Genomic DNA, 14,488 nt, shown 5'->3' with positions numbered 1-14,488 from the left:
TGATTGTAAAGCTAGGAGGCGATTCATAGGATCAACTCGCTTCGTGTATATCGTCGTTATCGCTCCATGTATTTCGTTGACTTCGTCCAATATTCGTCAAAAATTCTGCACTCTGATACCCCGGTCGTCGGTCGACTTCCGTCCGTATCGTTGCCAAGCCAACTATTCTTTGCAGTCTTCAGCCTGTTCGCCCCCTTCTCAGCTCGACTACCCTACAATCTTCCTCCACGTCTCTCGACCCACTTCCATACCGACCCATCTCTTTCCAAGCTCAATCCTACCGCTCTCCACGATGTCACCCAAAAGACCCGGTCCTTGAGGTTGAGATCCACTGACAGCTGAGGGAATTCTATCCAGGGGTTGGTGGGCCAAGATGGTCTCGTAGGCCTGTCTGAGCATACCAAGAACATGGGAGGTAGATATTATAGGCGAAGTGGGAAGAGTATTGCAAAGGGAGACCAGGTGGAGTATCGAGAGTGACAACAAGGGACGGTATAGAGCGAATGAGCTAGGATATCGACGTCAAATCACTGCCGCGTGCGATCATCATGTACGGAGAACTGAACTCACTATGGCAACGTCCGACCAATCTCGATCTGCGCGTAGGATACTCGATCAGCCGCAAGCTTGCAAAGGCCCAAAATGTGCCACTCACAGAACAGATCGCCTGAATCACGCCCATTGCAGCGTCTCTCGCCCTCTCCAGCTGTGTGTATCCTTCCTTCAACGCCGCCAGTTCTTCCCATATCCTGTCATCTCCTAAGAACGCTGGAGAAGTGGTGAAGAGCACTGCATAATTATAGTGCAGCGCCAAAATCCTGCTTGGCCACACCATGTCAGCGGACTGATACAGTAGGCATTTCTTCTCCACTCACGGGTCGTTTCTAGCCGCCCAACCTCCAGCCCATGATTCCCATCTCTGACCGAATTTGCGCCAGGGATCGACAGCCTTGGCGCGTCGATCGTCCAGAATTGACTCTTCGGTAAGTGGCTCAGCGGAAGCAGGCGTAAGTCGGGAGGAATCTTGTAATTGATGTACTGCAGCAGATACGATATCAGTACCCCTCACTGGCTCTCGTTCAGAGGGGAGAAGGGACATACCATCAGCAAGTGTCTCGGCGTATTCCAGCCATGCAAGCAGCTTCAAATCCCGATCTCTGACCGCAGGGTCCCCGGCTGGACTTGCAGAGAGACGATCTCTCCATGCCAAAGCCAAATTTTCCCTTGTCATAGGGGCGATATAGTCTGGTATGTGACATCTGCGGGCACGGAATCAGCAAAGGCAATTGTAAGTAGCAAATTACTACACGCACAGATGATCCATTATCACCAGATAAATCCATTCCCGCCAATCGTCATGCGTTCGACGGGGGTGATGAACCTTCTCCAAGCCTAGAGACCTGGCCTGCGAGATGGCCAGGCCGGCGAACGATTGATCGTTGATCCAAGTACTGTCGAGATGAGCTGTTAGATATGATACAGCAAGGATTATGCCCGTAGACTCACGCTAGAACACCGACAGCTCTCATATCCTCTCTCGCCCATTCGCCTCTTTCACTGACTAGCCTACCGACTTCTTTCGCTGCATCGACCAAGAGGCTATCGCATTCCCTTCGTCTGGCGTCGTCCCGGTCGGCAACGGTCCTTTTACCTAGCAGATTCACGACTAAACCAGGCAAGCCGTTTGGATCTCTGAGACCCACAAGCCATGGTGTGAGTGGCCAAGCACGTGTTCGGTAGTTTTCCCAGACTCCTTCGTTCAATTCGATTGTCCGACGCGGGGAGAGAGTCCGTTGTATAGCGTTCATCGACGATTGCAAGGAAGAGATAGCAGATGGTACACCCGAAAGAGAGCGAACCGCTGACTCCACATTTCGTATCCTGGATTCATGACTTTCGCTGGGTGGAGGTTGAGGGATGACGGCCGGTGCCACGAAAGGCGGAGGATGTATCACACTCGGTGGCGGGTTGTAAAATGCGGGTCCTGGTTGTGCACCAGATCCGCTAGCAGCGGTACTAGGCGGTGGTGGACTGTGTCGGCCAGGAGGCGGATAGGGCGACGCCAACGTCGCAATGGAGGTAGCTGGAGGTGGCGGCATCGGTTCTCGCGCTTGACGGAATATGTACGATTCTTGTGATAACGGTGGTGCACGAGACGTTATGGGCGGAGCTGGTTGTGGACCTGCAGGATAGAAACCTGCAGGAGATCCTGGTCGACCCGGGTAGAACGGTGGAGGTCGAGAAGGCATCACAGATATGGACTTCGGTCTCGAACGAGGTTCGAATATGCATGGTTGTCCTGACTGTCGACATCCTCGGCATGGTACCTGACTTGGGCCGTCGCATTTCATTCTGGATCGAGACGTGTCAGCGATACGATGCAGATTCTTGCGATACCATGATAGAAGCTCACTTTTGCCGGCGACACCTCGTACAAGCCATCATACTCCTCGGAGCTCTACTGCTCACGTCGCGAGTGAACACCATGCCTCCCATGTTGCCCTCTTCCACTCCCTCCATCTTTGGCGAGGCGGAGGTTGAAGGAGAGCCAGCATCGAATGATCGACGAGATGACCCTGCTTGCCAGGTGGATTGCCACCCTGAAGGTCCCGGCGCGAAAGGCGGGAACGGCGGACCAGAAGGTATGGGTGCGGGGAGGATAGTACGTGAGGGAGAAGCTGTTGGTGGTCGCGGTCTCTGTTGCGAAGCTGACGACTCAGCGGGAGAATGGGGGGACAATGTACGTCGAGGTCGTTTGGCCGGAGTGGGATTCATCTCTGCGATGGAGTGACAGCCATCAGTATGGTGAACCTCCGGTGCATGTGCACTGCCGATATGGTTATATGCATTAAGAGACAGAGCCAAAGGTAACGTTCGTGCCGAACTCACTGAATCAGAATATGCTTGCTTGCGACAACGGGCCTGGAATTGTGAAATCTGAAACAGCAAACAACACCTCGTTCTCCTTCTCGTCCTTTTCCCGTTTGATTGACTTTCCTTCCCGTCTTCCGTCCTCTCTGCCCCAACGTCAACCTTCCCGGATCCCTCTGTCCTGCTTGCCTCGCCCGTTTGCACGATTGATGGAGTTTGAACTGAATTCAACGACGTCTACGATCTCGATGTCGTTCAACCTGATGATGTTGAATATCGATTATCAACCGCATTCGCGTTTCGTTTGTTCCTATTGCCGGTGTGTCACGTCCGATGAGTCGGTGATCGAGCGGATGATTGGGGTCGTCAGAAGGTTCCGATGTTTCGGATTGTGGGGAAAGGAACGATCGTTGGGTTGATAAGGCAGATCGTTATTTTCTCCTATTCTCCTAGACTGTCTCGTGCAGGAATGTCGACTTGTGGTCTGAACGAGGAAGACGGATGAAGCGAAGAAAGAATGTGTGAGTGGATATATGCACAAAGTCCCGAAGATCGTAACGATGCTTTGGTTGTCCGGAGTGTCCGTCACTGTCTGTGTCGGACAGAAGAAGAAAAAAGCCTGTTTCTCCTTGGGTTTTGTCTCAGATCTCCAACTCTTCATCTATCATGTCAAAAGACAGCCAACGTCGTCGTCGAACGATGCACTTGGACACTTGCTCTCTGTATGCGTCGAGCGGCAAGCCACAAAATGGACCTTCCTGATTGCTGACGGCGCAACGGATTCGGAAGGGGGTTGAATATTATGGTGACGACGGATGTGAGCGGACGATGAATGATGTCGTACTGCGGTATGTGTAAAGTGAACCTAGTGTTTCTGATGTGAGGAACGGTGATCGCCACCTGTGAGAAAGATAGTAGGAGAGAGAGTCGAGTGAAAGGATGTTATATATCAAGAATGATTGGTGAAGATCTTGGATTCTACAAGATGTGGTATGGTGATGCTGATGGTGATGGTGAACGATTCCGAGTTGCAAAAGATTACCTTCGACCTGTGACCTATGTGATCGGAGATGAGCTTTGAGTTTGAGAGCGGGTAGTGAGTAGTGGTAGTAGCAAGTAGTGGTGGTGGTGGTGGTGGCATGGGGTGATGCAATGGTAGATCATCACCCATTATTTAAGAGTGCTCGACATTTCATTCAGGGACCCGAATCCCACTCCCTTTCTCTCACTCCTCTCCTCTCCCAGCCTATGTCTCTCAATCTGTACTTCCCGATATTTCGAACCCACGATTGTTCGAACCTGAGCGACCAGAACATATAAACCCGCGCGTGCCTGAAGTCATGCTTTATACCGGCATTCCGGGGCACTGCGCAAGCTGGACGGGCGGGGGAGGGGGACAGAGGAAATCAAAAAATCAGCGGCTCACTGGAATGTGAGATACAATTGATGTATGCAAGCGCTTTCCATCATCGCCTCTCGAGCAATGGTAGTCGCCACCAAGATTCGTGGGTTCCTACTTTGTGTCTTGTCTGTGTAAAGAGGTCGGGATCACTCTGGGTAGAGTTCACTGTACTTGCTTCCCTCTCAGCAGCAAGTAAAGGTTGTGAATGATCCTTTCCCGAGTGGTGTGCCTTGGAAAGGCAAGCTGCAAAATTTAGGGTATGACCCCGACTCTGGCACCTTTTGCGATCGAGAGCGCAATTCGGTACGCTAACAACAGAATATATCACTAAAATGTCTGCATGCGAATCAACGTAATAGATATCATCATGGCAGTAACTGGACAGGTTTGTGCGTTTCTGTTCCCATCCGAAACTTACGACAAACCCGCATTCCGCTTCCCGCGACAAGGAGGCCATCTCTGGATAGACGGCGCAACTGTCGATTGCGGTCTTTTGTTTTTACGACATTATTTGACAGATTGGATGTGCTATCTCTGCTGCTTCTTTGGTCGTATCACGTTGAAGAGATCGGGCGGAGCTGAGTACCAACAAGAAAGTGTTCGTTCGACATAGCGAGGCAGATTGATCGACAACTCAACACCAACCGCTTGTACTGGTACTATAAGCTGTGTACTTCTTCATGTGGCCTTGCATATGATCTTTTCCTCCTCTAGTTTTCTCGCGGAAGTGGCGTTCGTACCGGATGTCTCTCACGCCACGTGCGAACCTGTGTCGCAGTATTAATACTGTCCTTGTTTCCGCCTCCCCCGGTACCTGCTCTTACCTCTTGTCCGTCTGGGTCTGCTTCTGCTTCCACTTCCAGTACTCTGCGGCACGATTCTTAGCCTTCCTGTCAGAGGGCAAATGGCCTCGATACAACACAACAATTATACTCCACTTACCACTGTGGACGCCACATCCTGTTGAGATACCCTGATTCCGCTCCCGGCGCCACGCCGGGTAACAAACGTAATGACCCGAAGTCTAGATAGTCCTTCGGGAAGGGTACAGGGGGACGAGGGACGGGCTCTACTAAAGCATGGTGAAAGCAGGCAGGAGAAGATGTGGTGGTGGCACTCGACATCGAGGGTGGGAGCGTCGTTGTGGAGGAGATTGACATTTAGAGGCAAGACCCAGGCTCAAGACCTCTTGGATTCGGAATTCGAAGTGAGTCTGGGCCTTGTGGTAAAAAAAACTTCCAGATCTGGGAGCACAAAGTAGAGGTCGTCACCATATATCCATCTATTCATAGCGATGAATCATCAAGCACCATTTTGGCGGGCAGTATCGGCGCAACACAGCAACAATCGCAAGCTCTTCTCAGCACAGCATAAATTGGCATCCATGATACCTGATCATATGTCAACCATTATTTCCGCCAGTATGTATGTTAGAGCTCGAGTGATTACGGAGAATATCACCGAACACGTTGCGTGGCTTACGGCGATGTATTCTTTTACTTGCATCCGTCTTCTCAAAAAGGTCTCTCATCTGAGAAAGACTTCCGCGGCCTGATTATCTTAGGACTTCTCCGACATATGTAATCCTCTTCAGCACAGCATAGCACAGCTCAAATAACACTTACATCCCATGCCAAGCCAAATCCATACCCGGCAAGAGAAAGGACGGGTTCTCTCGACACGATCTAGTGGGTAACTGGTAACTGAAGCGGAACAAATTGTGATCGATCCGATAACTTGCACTAGCCATTCGTCATCTCAAGCCAAGCCGTACAGTACGTACATCGGATCAACCGTGTCGATCTCACGCTACTTGTGAATAACGCCCTCAACTTAAATAGCATATGACAAAGCTTATCTTTATATGGGCGTGAGCGATTCGTATCGATTTTTCGTATGTAAACGTAAATGTAAATGAATGTATGTATGTGTACTCTACAGGTGTGAGAAACTATTTCTTCGTCTTCGTCTGGATAAATAGCAACACAGCATTCTCCTGTTCACACTCCGCCTTCGCCACTGCTGATGTCTCTGTCCCAGCCCGCGCTCAGTATTAGTCCTCCTCCCGACCTCGAGGTCCTCCCGTTCGACCAGCACGCGGGTTCACCGTCTTCGCTTTCCGTCTCTCGCGCTCCCTCTCTGGAGCCGCATGAACACGTTTGTGAGGCATCGCATCAAATCCCGGTACGACAGTATCCCATAGGCGATCTGTGAGAGGTGTCAAAGACATTGATGAATACGAGATAACCAAAGGAAGAGTTATTCCGCAAACTACTCACCAATGAAGAATGCCATATCCTTCAACTCGACCTTTTCGGCCTTTCTATGCTTTGCCATTCTTACTGCACCTCGGACGCCTTCTTCTATCATACCATCCAGTATGTCTCCGAGTACCTGTTCGGAAGGACTTCGTTAGAGATGTCCATATCCCTGAGCGACTACTACACCTACCTCATCCACGCCCTGTTCCACCTCCATCCCTGGCGCTAGCTCTTCGACGAACTCTATCCACTTCCGTCTCCTTCTGACGTCTTCGGGTTCTGGAGGTGGTGGAGGCGGAGGTGGCGGTTTCAGCTCGAACATACGTGCGTCAGGGAGAGCTGTGGCGAATGCGGGGTTACTGGCAGGATTGGTGGCAGCCGAGGGCAAGAAGACTGCGGTACCCTCGGGTTGTGGAGGCTGAGCAGGTGGTATGGTCGTAGTTGTGATCGTGTCAGGGGTCGCAGTGGTGGACGCTGATTGTTCGGCATTCGGCTGTGAAGCTGTACTGGAATTCACACTTGGAGCTATAGTTGACGGTCCAGGAGTGGGATCAGGTGTAGAAGCCGGTGCGGTCGCAGACGCAGTGAGAACAGTCGAAGCAGTCGATGAAGACAGTGCCGCTGGCGGCACTATGCTGGATATAGCTGCTGCTGCTGGTGCAATGCCCGCAGCAGGCGATGATGCTGTAGGTTGGGCCGGAGGAGGCCTTGATTGTTGAGCATTCAAAGGAGGTCTCGGAGCTCCAGTATCGGCCGGTCTGCTTTGAGTCTGCCAGTACTTGAGCGACATGTTGAATTGGGCGAGACGTGCTGGATCCTGAGTTTGTCATCAGCGTCCACTAAGTGATACTCTCTGCTCGGTCGGAGTGCGACCTACTCTACTCAGCCATTCTTGTCTTTCGAGGGGTTGTAGCTTCGCGAGTCCTCTCAGCTGTTCGTGCGTCAACAAACCTGATAGTGGTCCAGAGTTGGAGGGTCTGGACAGCATTCCGCTTGTTCCCGCTCCTACAGGGGTGGAGCCGGATCCTCCAGCTTGTCCGTTCAGTCTTGGACTCACTCCTCCAGTCCCTCCAGTCATACCGGGTCTCACGATTCCCGTCGGTTGATTCCCGATCATGGGGGAAGACGGATTGGGAACAACTCCAGCGCTCGGTCCGCCGCCTCTTGCCATCTGAACGGCCTGTAGTTCTGCAGTTCTCTTCGCCATGGCTTCTTTTATATGAGCCGTCGTTTTAGCTATGAGTTCAGAATAAGCTTCCTTGCTGATGAGAGGCGGTCGACCCTGCCATGGCAATGTCGGATCTATAGCAGGTGGTAGGGACAGTAAAGGGTTGGGTTCGTGAGCAGCGATGGATGATGCGATGATCTGTCGGAAGTGAGTATGCATAAGTTGTCGAAGCTACACGTAGGCAAGCACATCGACGAGTCGTTAGCTTCGTTCCGTTTGAGCGGGATTACCACGCCAATCAATAGTCTAGTCATAAAGGGTTTTCTTCTTGACGCAGCATCGCCGGTACACACTGAGCACGCTCACCTGATTGATTTGCAGGTCAGACAACGTCCCACGCTCATGCATCTGAAACAGGTTTGGCAGATTATGCAAGATGGTTTGGATCGTCGAGACCGAGTGAGGATTAGGGGGTCGACCGATGCCCGTACCCGTACTCGTCGTTCCGGCGCCAGCCTGAGGTGGTGGTCTAGACATGATGCAAAAGGAAGATCAAGGAAAGAAGCAGTAGAGATGCGAGTCGGCACGAAGGCGCAGGCCAACGCTTTTGTGTGTGTATCTCTGTGTGTGTGTGTGTAATGTTAGAAACACAACATGACGGAAGAGATGACCCGGGGTTGTTGCCAATGTCAATGGTGGTGACCTTTCTTGCGAGTATCAGGCTCACTCCAATGCAAGTTACAGACTCGGAACCTCCACATCCGACAGACGCGAGTCAAACGATAATATTGCTTTCCACTTTCGAATCCATCATCACCTTTCCAGATACCATCGGGACATATACAGCGGTACGTAGCAAAGAGGGGATTGCTCATGGCTTGATGCCGGGCACGGAGAAGATCGTCAGAAATGGATGCTCCGCTTTCTGAGACTGTCGCCAGCTCGTCAATGTCGCTCTACGAATCGCTTCCCGCTCATGGTAAACCGACCATACGAAACAACGGCGTTAGCGAATGGACGACCCTGGCCACAATCTCACTTGTCATACCGCCATCATCCGAGTCCTCCTCGTCATCCTCCTCTTCGTCATCATCGCCCACTGAACGATTACTACCCATCTCTCTTGGGACGGGTGTCAAGGTTCTTCCTTTCTCTCGACTTCCGCCGCTTGGAGATGCGTTACACGACTGTCATGCAGAGATCATCGCTCGGAGGGGATTTGTCCGATGGCTGATACATCAGGCATCGCTTCTTACGTCCCCTCCATCTTCATCCGCGGGGGAGGACAGATTGTATCTACAGCGGAAAAATGGGAAATTCGCATTAAAGGAAGGTATCAAGATCTGGATGTATGTCTCCATGTTATTTGTTCGTACGTGTTTCTCGCCGCGAGCCTGATATCTCAATGTTAACCATTCAGATCTCGTGTTGATGGTAAAATGACTTGACACAGTGTGGAGATGCGTCAACGTTACATACAGCGGCCCATCAGTCGCCGGACGAAGCAGCTCAATGGAACGACAAAGATATATCCGTACCGAGGTGTCTTCCCCCTTCCCAACCGTCGACTCCTTCCACCGAAACCGCTTTGATCGATACCAATTCGATCGGTGAGGCCACTTTTGCTGGACCAGGCGTTGCAAGAGGCAGACATGGGTATAACAATTTCTCGACACTTCGTACGAAACCAGGTCGACCCGACTCGATCCCTTCAATAAGCATGTCATGTTCCGACAAGATCGCCTCGTGGTCTGTGCTAGGACTTCAGGGAGGACTGCTGGATGAGCTCTTTGAGCCGGTATGGCTGGATGGACTGGTGGTTGGAGGGGTGGAGTTTCCCAGAGGCTGGGAGGGGAGTAAAGAGGAGTGGGCAGTTATGGTCAGAAGGGAAGTGGATAGGGCTTTGTGGGGAAGACTGATAGCGATACAAGGTGAGTTGTTTTGCTGATATTCTCGGTATCAACCTCTTTATTGTCTTACAGCTCGCCACAGGCGTCGAAAGGGGTGCTTTTCTCAATATTGTTATATAGCTGACCCTGTCCAATCACTGATAGATCATCTCCCTCCACCTTACACTTTACACAAACCCAGAATCCACTTCACCTCCACTCGGTTTCCCCACTCCAAATCCTACGTCCTCTCTTCGCTACCCAGCTCGTCCACAACGCCCGAACCTGCCCCGTCCCCACTGTCACTCTCTCATCTCCCATTCCTCACTGCTTCGGCCCCTACTTCCAACCCGAATTCCAAGTCCAAGGCGCTCAAAATGGAGATCATAGCGAACGGGACATTACTGCATCATGTATGGAAACCGCCCGGGGAGATCTTGATGAAAGAAAAAGGGAGATCGCGGATATGCAAGTTCGAGATACTCAGAGTGTACGAAGATCTGTGTGATCGTCTGAAGAACAGAGTCGTCGAGGACGAGATCGATGTTGCTAACGAAAGGTGAGTCTCAAAATTTAGCATCGTGCAAGAGGCCCCGATGAAATCGCGGATTGACCGTTCGGGTCATTAGCGAAAACAGAAGCGACAATCGTGCGACTACGACAACGACGTATCACGACCACAAGCATAGATCTGGATCGAAATACCAAATTGCCAAACGGATCCTGCGAGGGTCACCTCGACCGATATCAGGATTGGGGTCAGGGTCGTTCGGATCGCTTCAGAGATATGGACAAGTTTGGAGTACCGATATGGATCGAAACCAAGATCAATCACAAGAAATTGATGATGGTGATGCGCCTCAAGTAGAAGCACGAGTAGACGGAAGAGGATCAGCTCGAGAGGAGGAATCGATGAGGTCCTCGCCACAAGGAGTAAAACAGCGACTTCCGATACCGCCTTTTAAAGGTTGGCTAGTCAGTGGGAAAGCTTATGAGTCTTTCACTCTTTCCGGGACATTGAGACGAGAGTCCGATGATTGAATGAATGATTGTACAACGGATGATGCATATGTGACTTGATTGATTCAAATGTACGATGGAGAATCACTGGAACGTACTTGTGAAGCAGCTCTTATATAACAGGCGGTCAATGAGAACGTGAAAGTCTAAGGGTCAGTTAAATATGTACAGCGTGTTTAAAGTGATAGAAAAGAGATACACCCGAGGGAAAGGAAGGAACATTGGCAAAGAAGGACGGATTACCTCGAGCAAGAAGAAGTGCGAATGGCGAAGCAAGAGTGACTTCGCGAGGCCAGACGTCGAGACGAGGCGCCGGCCAGAGCCAGAGCCACCGCGCTTATCAGATCGCAAGGACTACGTCCTCAACCGAACTCTTTCTCCCAAAAGTCCCAATCGAACAAGTCTCGCTATCCCTCCCATCCGCTCTCAACCCGAACAATCCCAGCCTCTTCTGTTCCACGCAATCCGAATCTTGTACACTGGGCGTACTGTACGTCGAACTCACAGAATCGAAGCTGGAAATAGAAGCTTGTAACGTTTTTGATCTACTCCGGCGCTGGAGCAGATTGAGCGGCTTGTGTGATGCGAAATCTTCTCTGCAGGGAGAGGAAGCTGATGAGTTTGGGTTTGATTGGACGTGCTTGGGCGATAGGAATGATCTTGTAGGAATTGTCACAATCGGTAGGGGCTCATCGAGTATGTCTTGTGATGTCGAAGAGAGTGATGAGATGACTCGATCTATAGTAGGTGTAAGGGCCGCATCCTTCAGCTATAATGTAGAAGCTCGCGGTCAGCGCTTTCGCTAGCTTATTGCCATAGTCCTTCAACCGATGACTACTCACTAAGATAGCCAGTTGCTCGATGAGCCACACCACATGAGATTTTGAGTGTGCATCCCAGTCTTGTCCTGACCTTTTCCCCCTGCTCCGTTCAGTCTCCACCAATCTCCTCAGGACCAGTTCCAAGTTGTCTGGACTGATACCGTCTGTGAAAGAAGCTGTATTGTACAGCTGGATCACAATTTCGAGTGGAACTGCCGATACAGGCTCCTGCTTGACGATAGTCGCTGGCGATCCCACACTTGACCATCCATTGCTCCCATGGCTACTTCCCGCAGGACTGGGACTGAATCTGACTCGTGCGGGAACTTTCAGGCTCGATATCCGAGGCGGAAGTCGAGGCGTAGACAATAAAGCGGAAGGAGACAAATTCTCTTTGTCATTACCGGTATCTTCTGTCGGAGTTCGTCTTTCGTCATCCTCTGTATCTCCATGGATATGTAGAAGCTCTCTGGAGGGACTGACTTGTTCACCATCAAATATTACGAAGTTTCGATGCAATTGCCGTCGATTTTTATCGGTGTCCGAAGATTCCCGTCTGGCACGTGGAGTGACGAGAAGATGATCTGATGGAGAAGACAACGTCGACGAGGATGAGAGGGTACACAACGTTTCCCGAATACAATTACTGAGGGGCTGCGATGTATTGCCGGTAACAGCAGAATGTAGCACAGATGTGTTGGGAGTCAGTGTCACCTCTTGTAGATGGGCAAACTTCTTTGGAGTGGAGCTTCGATCCCGAGGACTATTGAGTCTGGCGGGAGTCTTCGACTTTGTAAGATGCAGTTTATGTCGCCGGAGACTACTGACCGCCGCTGGAAGACGTATGTAAGGTGAATCAGACAGGTTCGGCACCGACTGGGAGAAAATCTTCTTGTATCCTGTCGCAAGTGACGGTGTCATCGGATCGTTATCTGGATTCACAGGTGACTTTGAGAGATGGTATTCCACCGCCTTACTTTCCAGCGGGTATTCGACCTTGGCCTCCCGAATGGTGAAATCGCTCAATCGTGAGGCTCTTCTGCCTGCATGACATTGAGAGTCAGAGGTGGCGTGTGAAGCTGTCGTAAGGATGGATTGTGCCCCAACGCTCTCTCGTGTGGGCGCTGAGAGCATTTCTTCCTGTTCTACGTCTTCCTCGACGATGTCCGCCGACCTTATGGGGGGAGCAATTTCTGCAAGATACTGATCGATATCGAATGACACTCCCCTTCCGTGGGCAGGGAATTCTAAGCTTGTGGGAGAGGTCGGAACGTTACTGGGTCTACGAACCATACTGGTTGTGAGTGGTGTCAGATCAAAGGCAGCTCTCATCGATGTGAACACCTCTCGAAGTCCCATGACATCTTTCTTTCCAACCATTTTCCTCTCGAGGTGGTTCAGGAGATCTTCTGCTCTGTCTTTTCCACCACAGAGGAACCACCCTTCTTCCTCCTGTCCATGGACATGATATCGCATCTCCATCAGGTGGTTCAGGAGGACGGCCCTAACGTCTTCAGGATCTGTGAACGCCATGAGCGAAGCGAATACATCATCGTGTAGACTTGTAGCCAGTCGAATTGTGGAGGATGAGCAGCGATTGTTGATGTAATCGGGGAAAGTAGCGCTCATGGGTGTACCAACTAGAGTGGGCGATTGAGGAGCCGCTGCCGAGTTGACTGACATGGTCGACATGGTCGAGAGGGATGGGCGACGTTGGTCTGGATTCACCAGGTGTGTTTTGCTGGCGTTCGACATGTTTCGCTTGTGCGAGAACCACTTGGTACTAGTCATTCCTTGATGGCTGGATTTGCGACCCATCTTCTGGGACTGAAAGAGGGCTGACAGAGTGCGTGTACGCTTCGAGCCTATAGGCGAGGTGATTAATGGAGACGGTGATAAGTCGAAACCGAATTGGTCATATCGTTCTTCGTCTTGGCTGCGTTGAAGAATGCCTATGTCAGCCAAAACGTCGATGATGATATGTTTATGCTCCTCGTTCTCCGCTCTATTCCTCACAGCCTTGAGATCATCGAGAATGATCTGGTAAGCGACACCGGCACACAAGCGTCGCTCGATCCAAGCCTTGACAATCTGGAAGGGTTGATAGGCTTGGACGCGACCATGTTCGATAGACGTGTTTGTGAAACCATTATTGAGTTTGGTGATGAGCTGGGAGGAGGTCACGAAACCCAGGTTGAAACGGACTCGGTGCAGGATTGGTAGTATGTCAGATTGTAGGGTAGATGAGTTTGCTTCGAGTTGTAACTGAGTGAGGTGTAAAACTTGCTTTAGCGTCTAAGACAGTCTGCGGAAAGGAGATGGAGAGCACACGGTGATGCCGCCTAGCACTGAAGTGACTCACTTCGAATTCAATCTCGGTCAATTTCCTGCTAATCCCATCGACTAGAGTATCTTCACCTTGATTCTCCTCTGACGAGGCGATTCGCCATCTTCGAGCTATATATTCGAGACATAGCTCCACTATCAGCGCCTCGTCATCGATGTGAAAGGCGTCTTCCGCATGATCTTGCTGGCTGAACCGGGAGAGTGCGTCGATAAACTGATGACGTGAGATAGAAGGAAAACAAGAAACGGAGACGAGTGGCGAGGGCAGCGGAGGTTGAGCGGTGGGGAAGTACGGATTCGAAGGAAGATGTATGAAAGGGAGCAGTACTTTTAGGGGTGATATGTCGAGAACATCCCGGTAATGAGCTGGGGCAGAGATCTATGCAATCGTCAGAGGCGTGAGAGTCGCGCTGACGATGGGATGGTTGAACTATCCACCCAGCATGTATCACAACTCACCTTCTCCAACACGTTGGTGATCTCCTCGCACCACTCCCGTACTCTCTTTCCTTCTCCCATAGATACGAAGGCATATTCCTCCAGAGCGTTCTTCACATTCTTTTCGGTGATTCCCCTGCTCGTCAGGCAATGGTGCAGTCGTACCTCCCTGATGGTCATCAGCTGTATTGCTGACATGGTTGGTGTGCACTGTAAAGTTCTCAGGTGGTGAAGATAATGTCAAACGGTGCTTTTTCTACCATGACCCCTCG

The 14,488-nt window shown here is 51.0% G+C and overlaps 5 protein-coding genes across 5 annotated transcripts; 1 reads left to right on the top strand and 4 right to left on the bottom strand.

Moving 5' to 3' along the window:
* Window positions 1-207: 207 nt before the first annotated feature.
* Window positions 208-2,775, bottom strand: IAR55_004108 (uncharacterized protein; the record flags this gene model as incomplete). The annotated part of the gene is made up of 8 exons (XM_066947209.1): window positions 208-508; window positions 571-596; window positions 656-818; window positions 876-1,038; window positions 1,102-1,259; window positions 1,314-1,451; window positions 1,507-2,352; window positions 2,414-2,775. 8 exons carry the CDS (start codon window positions 2,773-2,775, stop codon window positions 208-210), a joined length of 2,157 nt encoding a protein of 718 aa, XP_066802588.1.
* Window positions 2,776-5,053: 2,278 nt separating this feature from the next.
* Window positions 5,054-5,397, bottom strand: IAR55_004107 (uncharacterized protein; the record flags this gene model as incomplete). The annotated part of the gene is made up of 2 exons (XM_066947208.1): window positions 5,054-5,159; window positions 5,216-5,397. The coding sequence occupies 2 exons, from the start codon at window positions 5,395-5,397 to the stop codon at window positions 5,054-5,056; spliced, it is 288 nt and encodes a 95-aa protein (XP_066802587.1).
* Window positions 5,398-6,326: 929 nt separating this feature from the next.
* IAR55_004106 (uncharacterized protein) lies at window positions 6,327-8,239 on the bottom strand (the record flags this gene model as incomplete). The annotated part of the gene is made up of 5 exons (XM_066947207.1): window positions 6,327-6,481; window positions 6,553-6,667; window positions 6,725-7,351; window positions 7,412-7,933; window positions 8,069-8,239. 5 exons carry the CDS (start codon window positions 8,237-8,239, stop codon window positions 6,327-6,329), a joined length of 1,590 nt encoding a protein of 529 aa, XP_066802586.1.
* Window positions 8,240-8,611: 372 nt separating this feature from the next.
* Window positions 8,612-10,632, top strand: IAR55_004105 (uncharacterized protein; the record flags this gene model as incomplete). The annotated part of the gene is made up of 4 exons (XM_066947206.1): window positions 8,612-9,070; window positions 9,156-9,633; window positions 9,757-10,150; window positions 10,221-10,632. The coding sequence occupies 4 exons, from the start codon at window positions 8,612-8,614 to the stop codon at window positions 10,630-10,632; spliced, it is 1,743 nt and encodes a 580-aa protein (XP_066802585.1).
* Window positions 10,633-10,951: 319 nt separating this feature from the next.
* Window positions 10,952-14,414, bottom strand: IAR55_004104 (uncharacterized protein; the record flags this gene model as incomplete). The annotated part of the gene is made up of 4 exons (XM_066947205.1): window positions 10,952-11,380; window positions 11,454-13,697; window positions 13,795-14,157; window positions 14,238-14,414. 4 exons carry the CDS (start codon window positions 14,412-14,414, stop codon window positions 10,952-10,954), a joined length of 3,213 nt encoding a protein of 1,070 aa, XP_066802584.1.
* Between the last annotated feature and the right edge of the window lie 74 nt (window positions 14,415-14,488).

The sequence above is a fragment of the Kwoniella newhampshirensis genome, chromosome 7, assembly GCF_039105145.1.
Source record: "Kwoniella newhampshirensis strain CBS 13917 chromosome 7, whole genome shotgun sequence".
NCBI lineage: Eukaryota > Fungi > Basidiomycota > Tremellomycetes > Tremellales > Cryptococcaceae > Kwoniella > Kwoniella newhampshirensis.
Note: the sequence above shows the minus strand (reverse complement) of the source record. Positions and strands in the feature narration are given on the sequence as shown.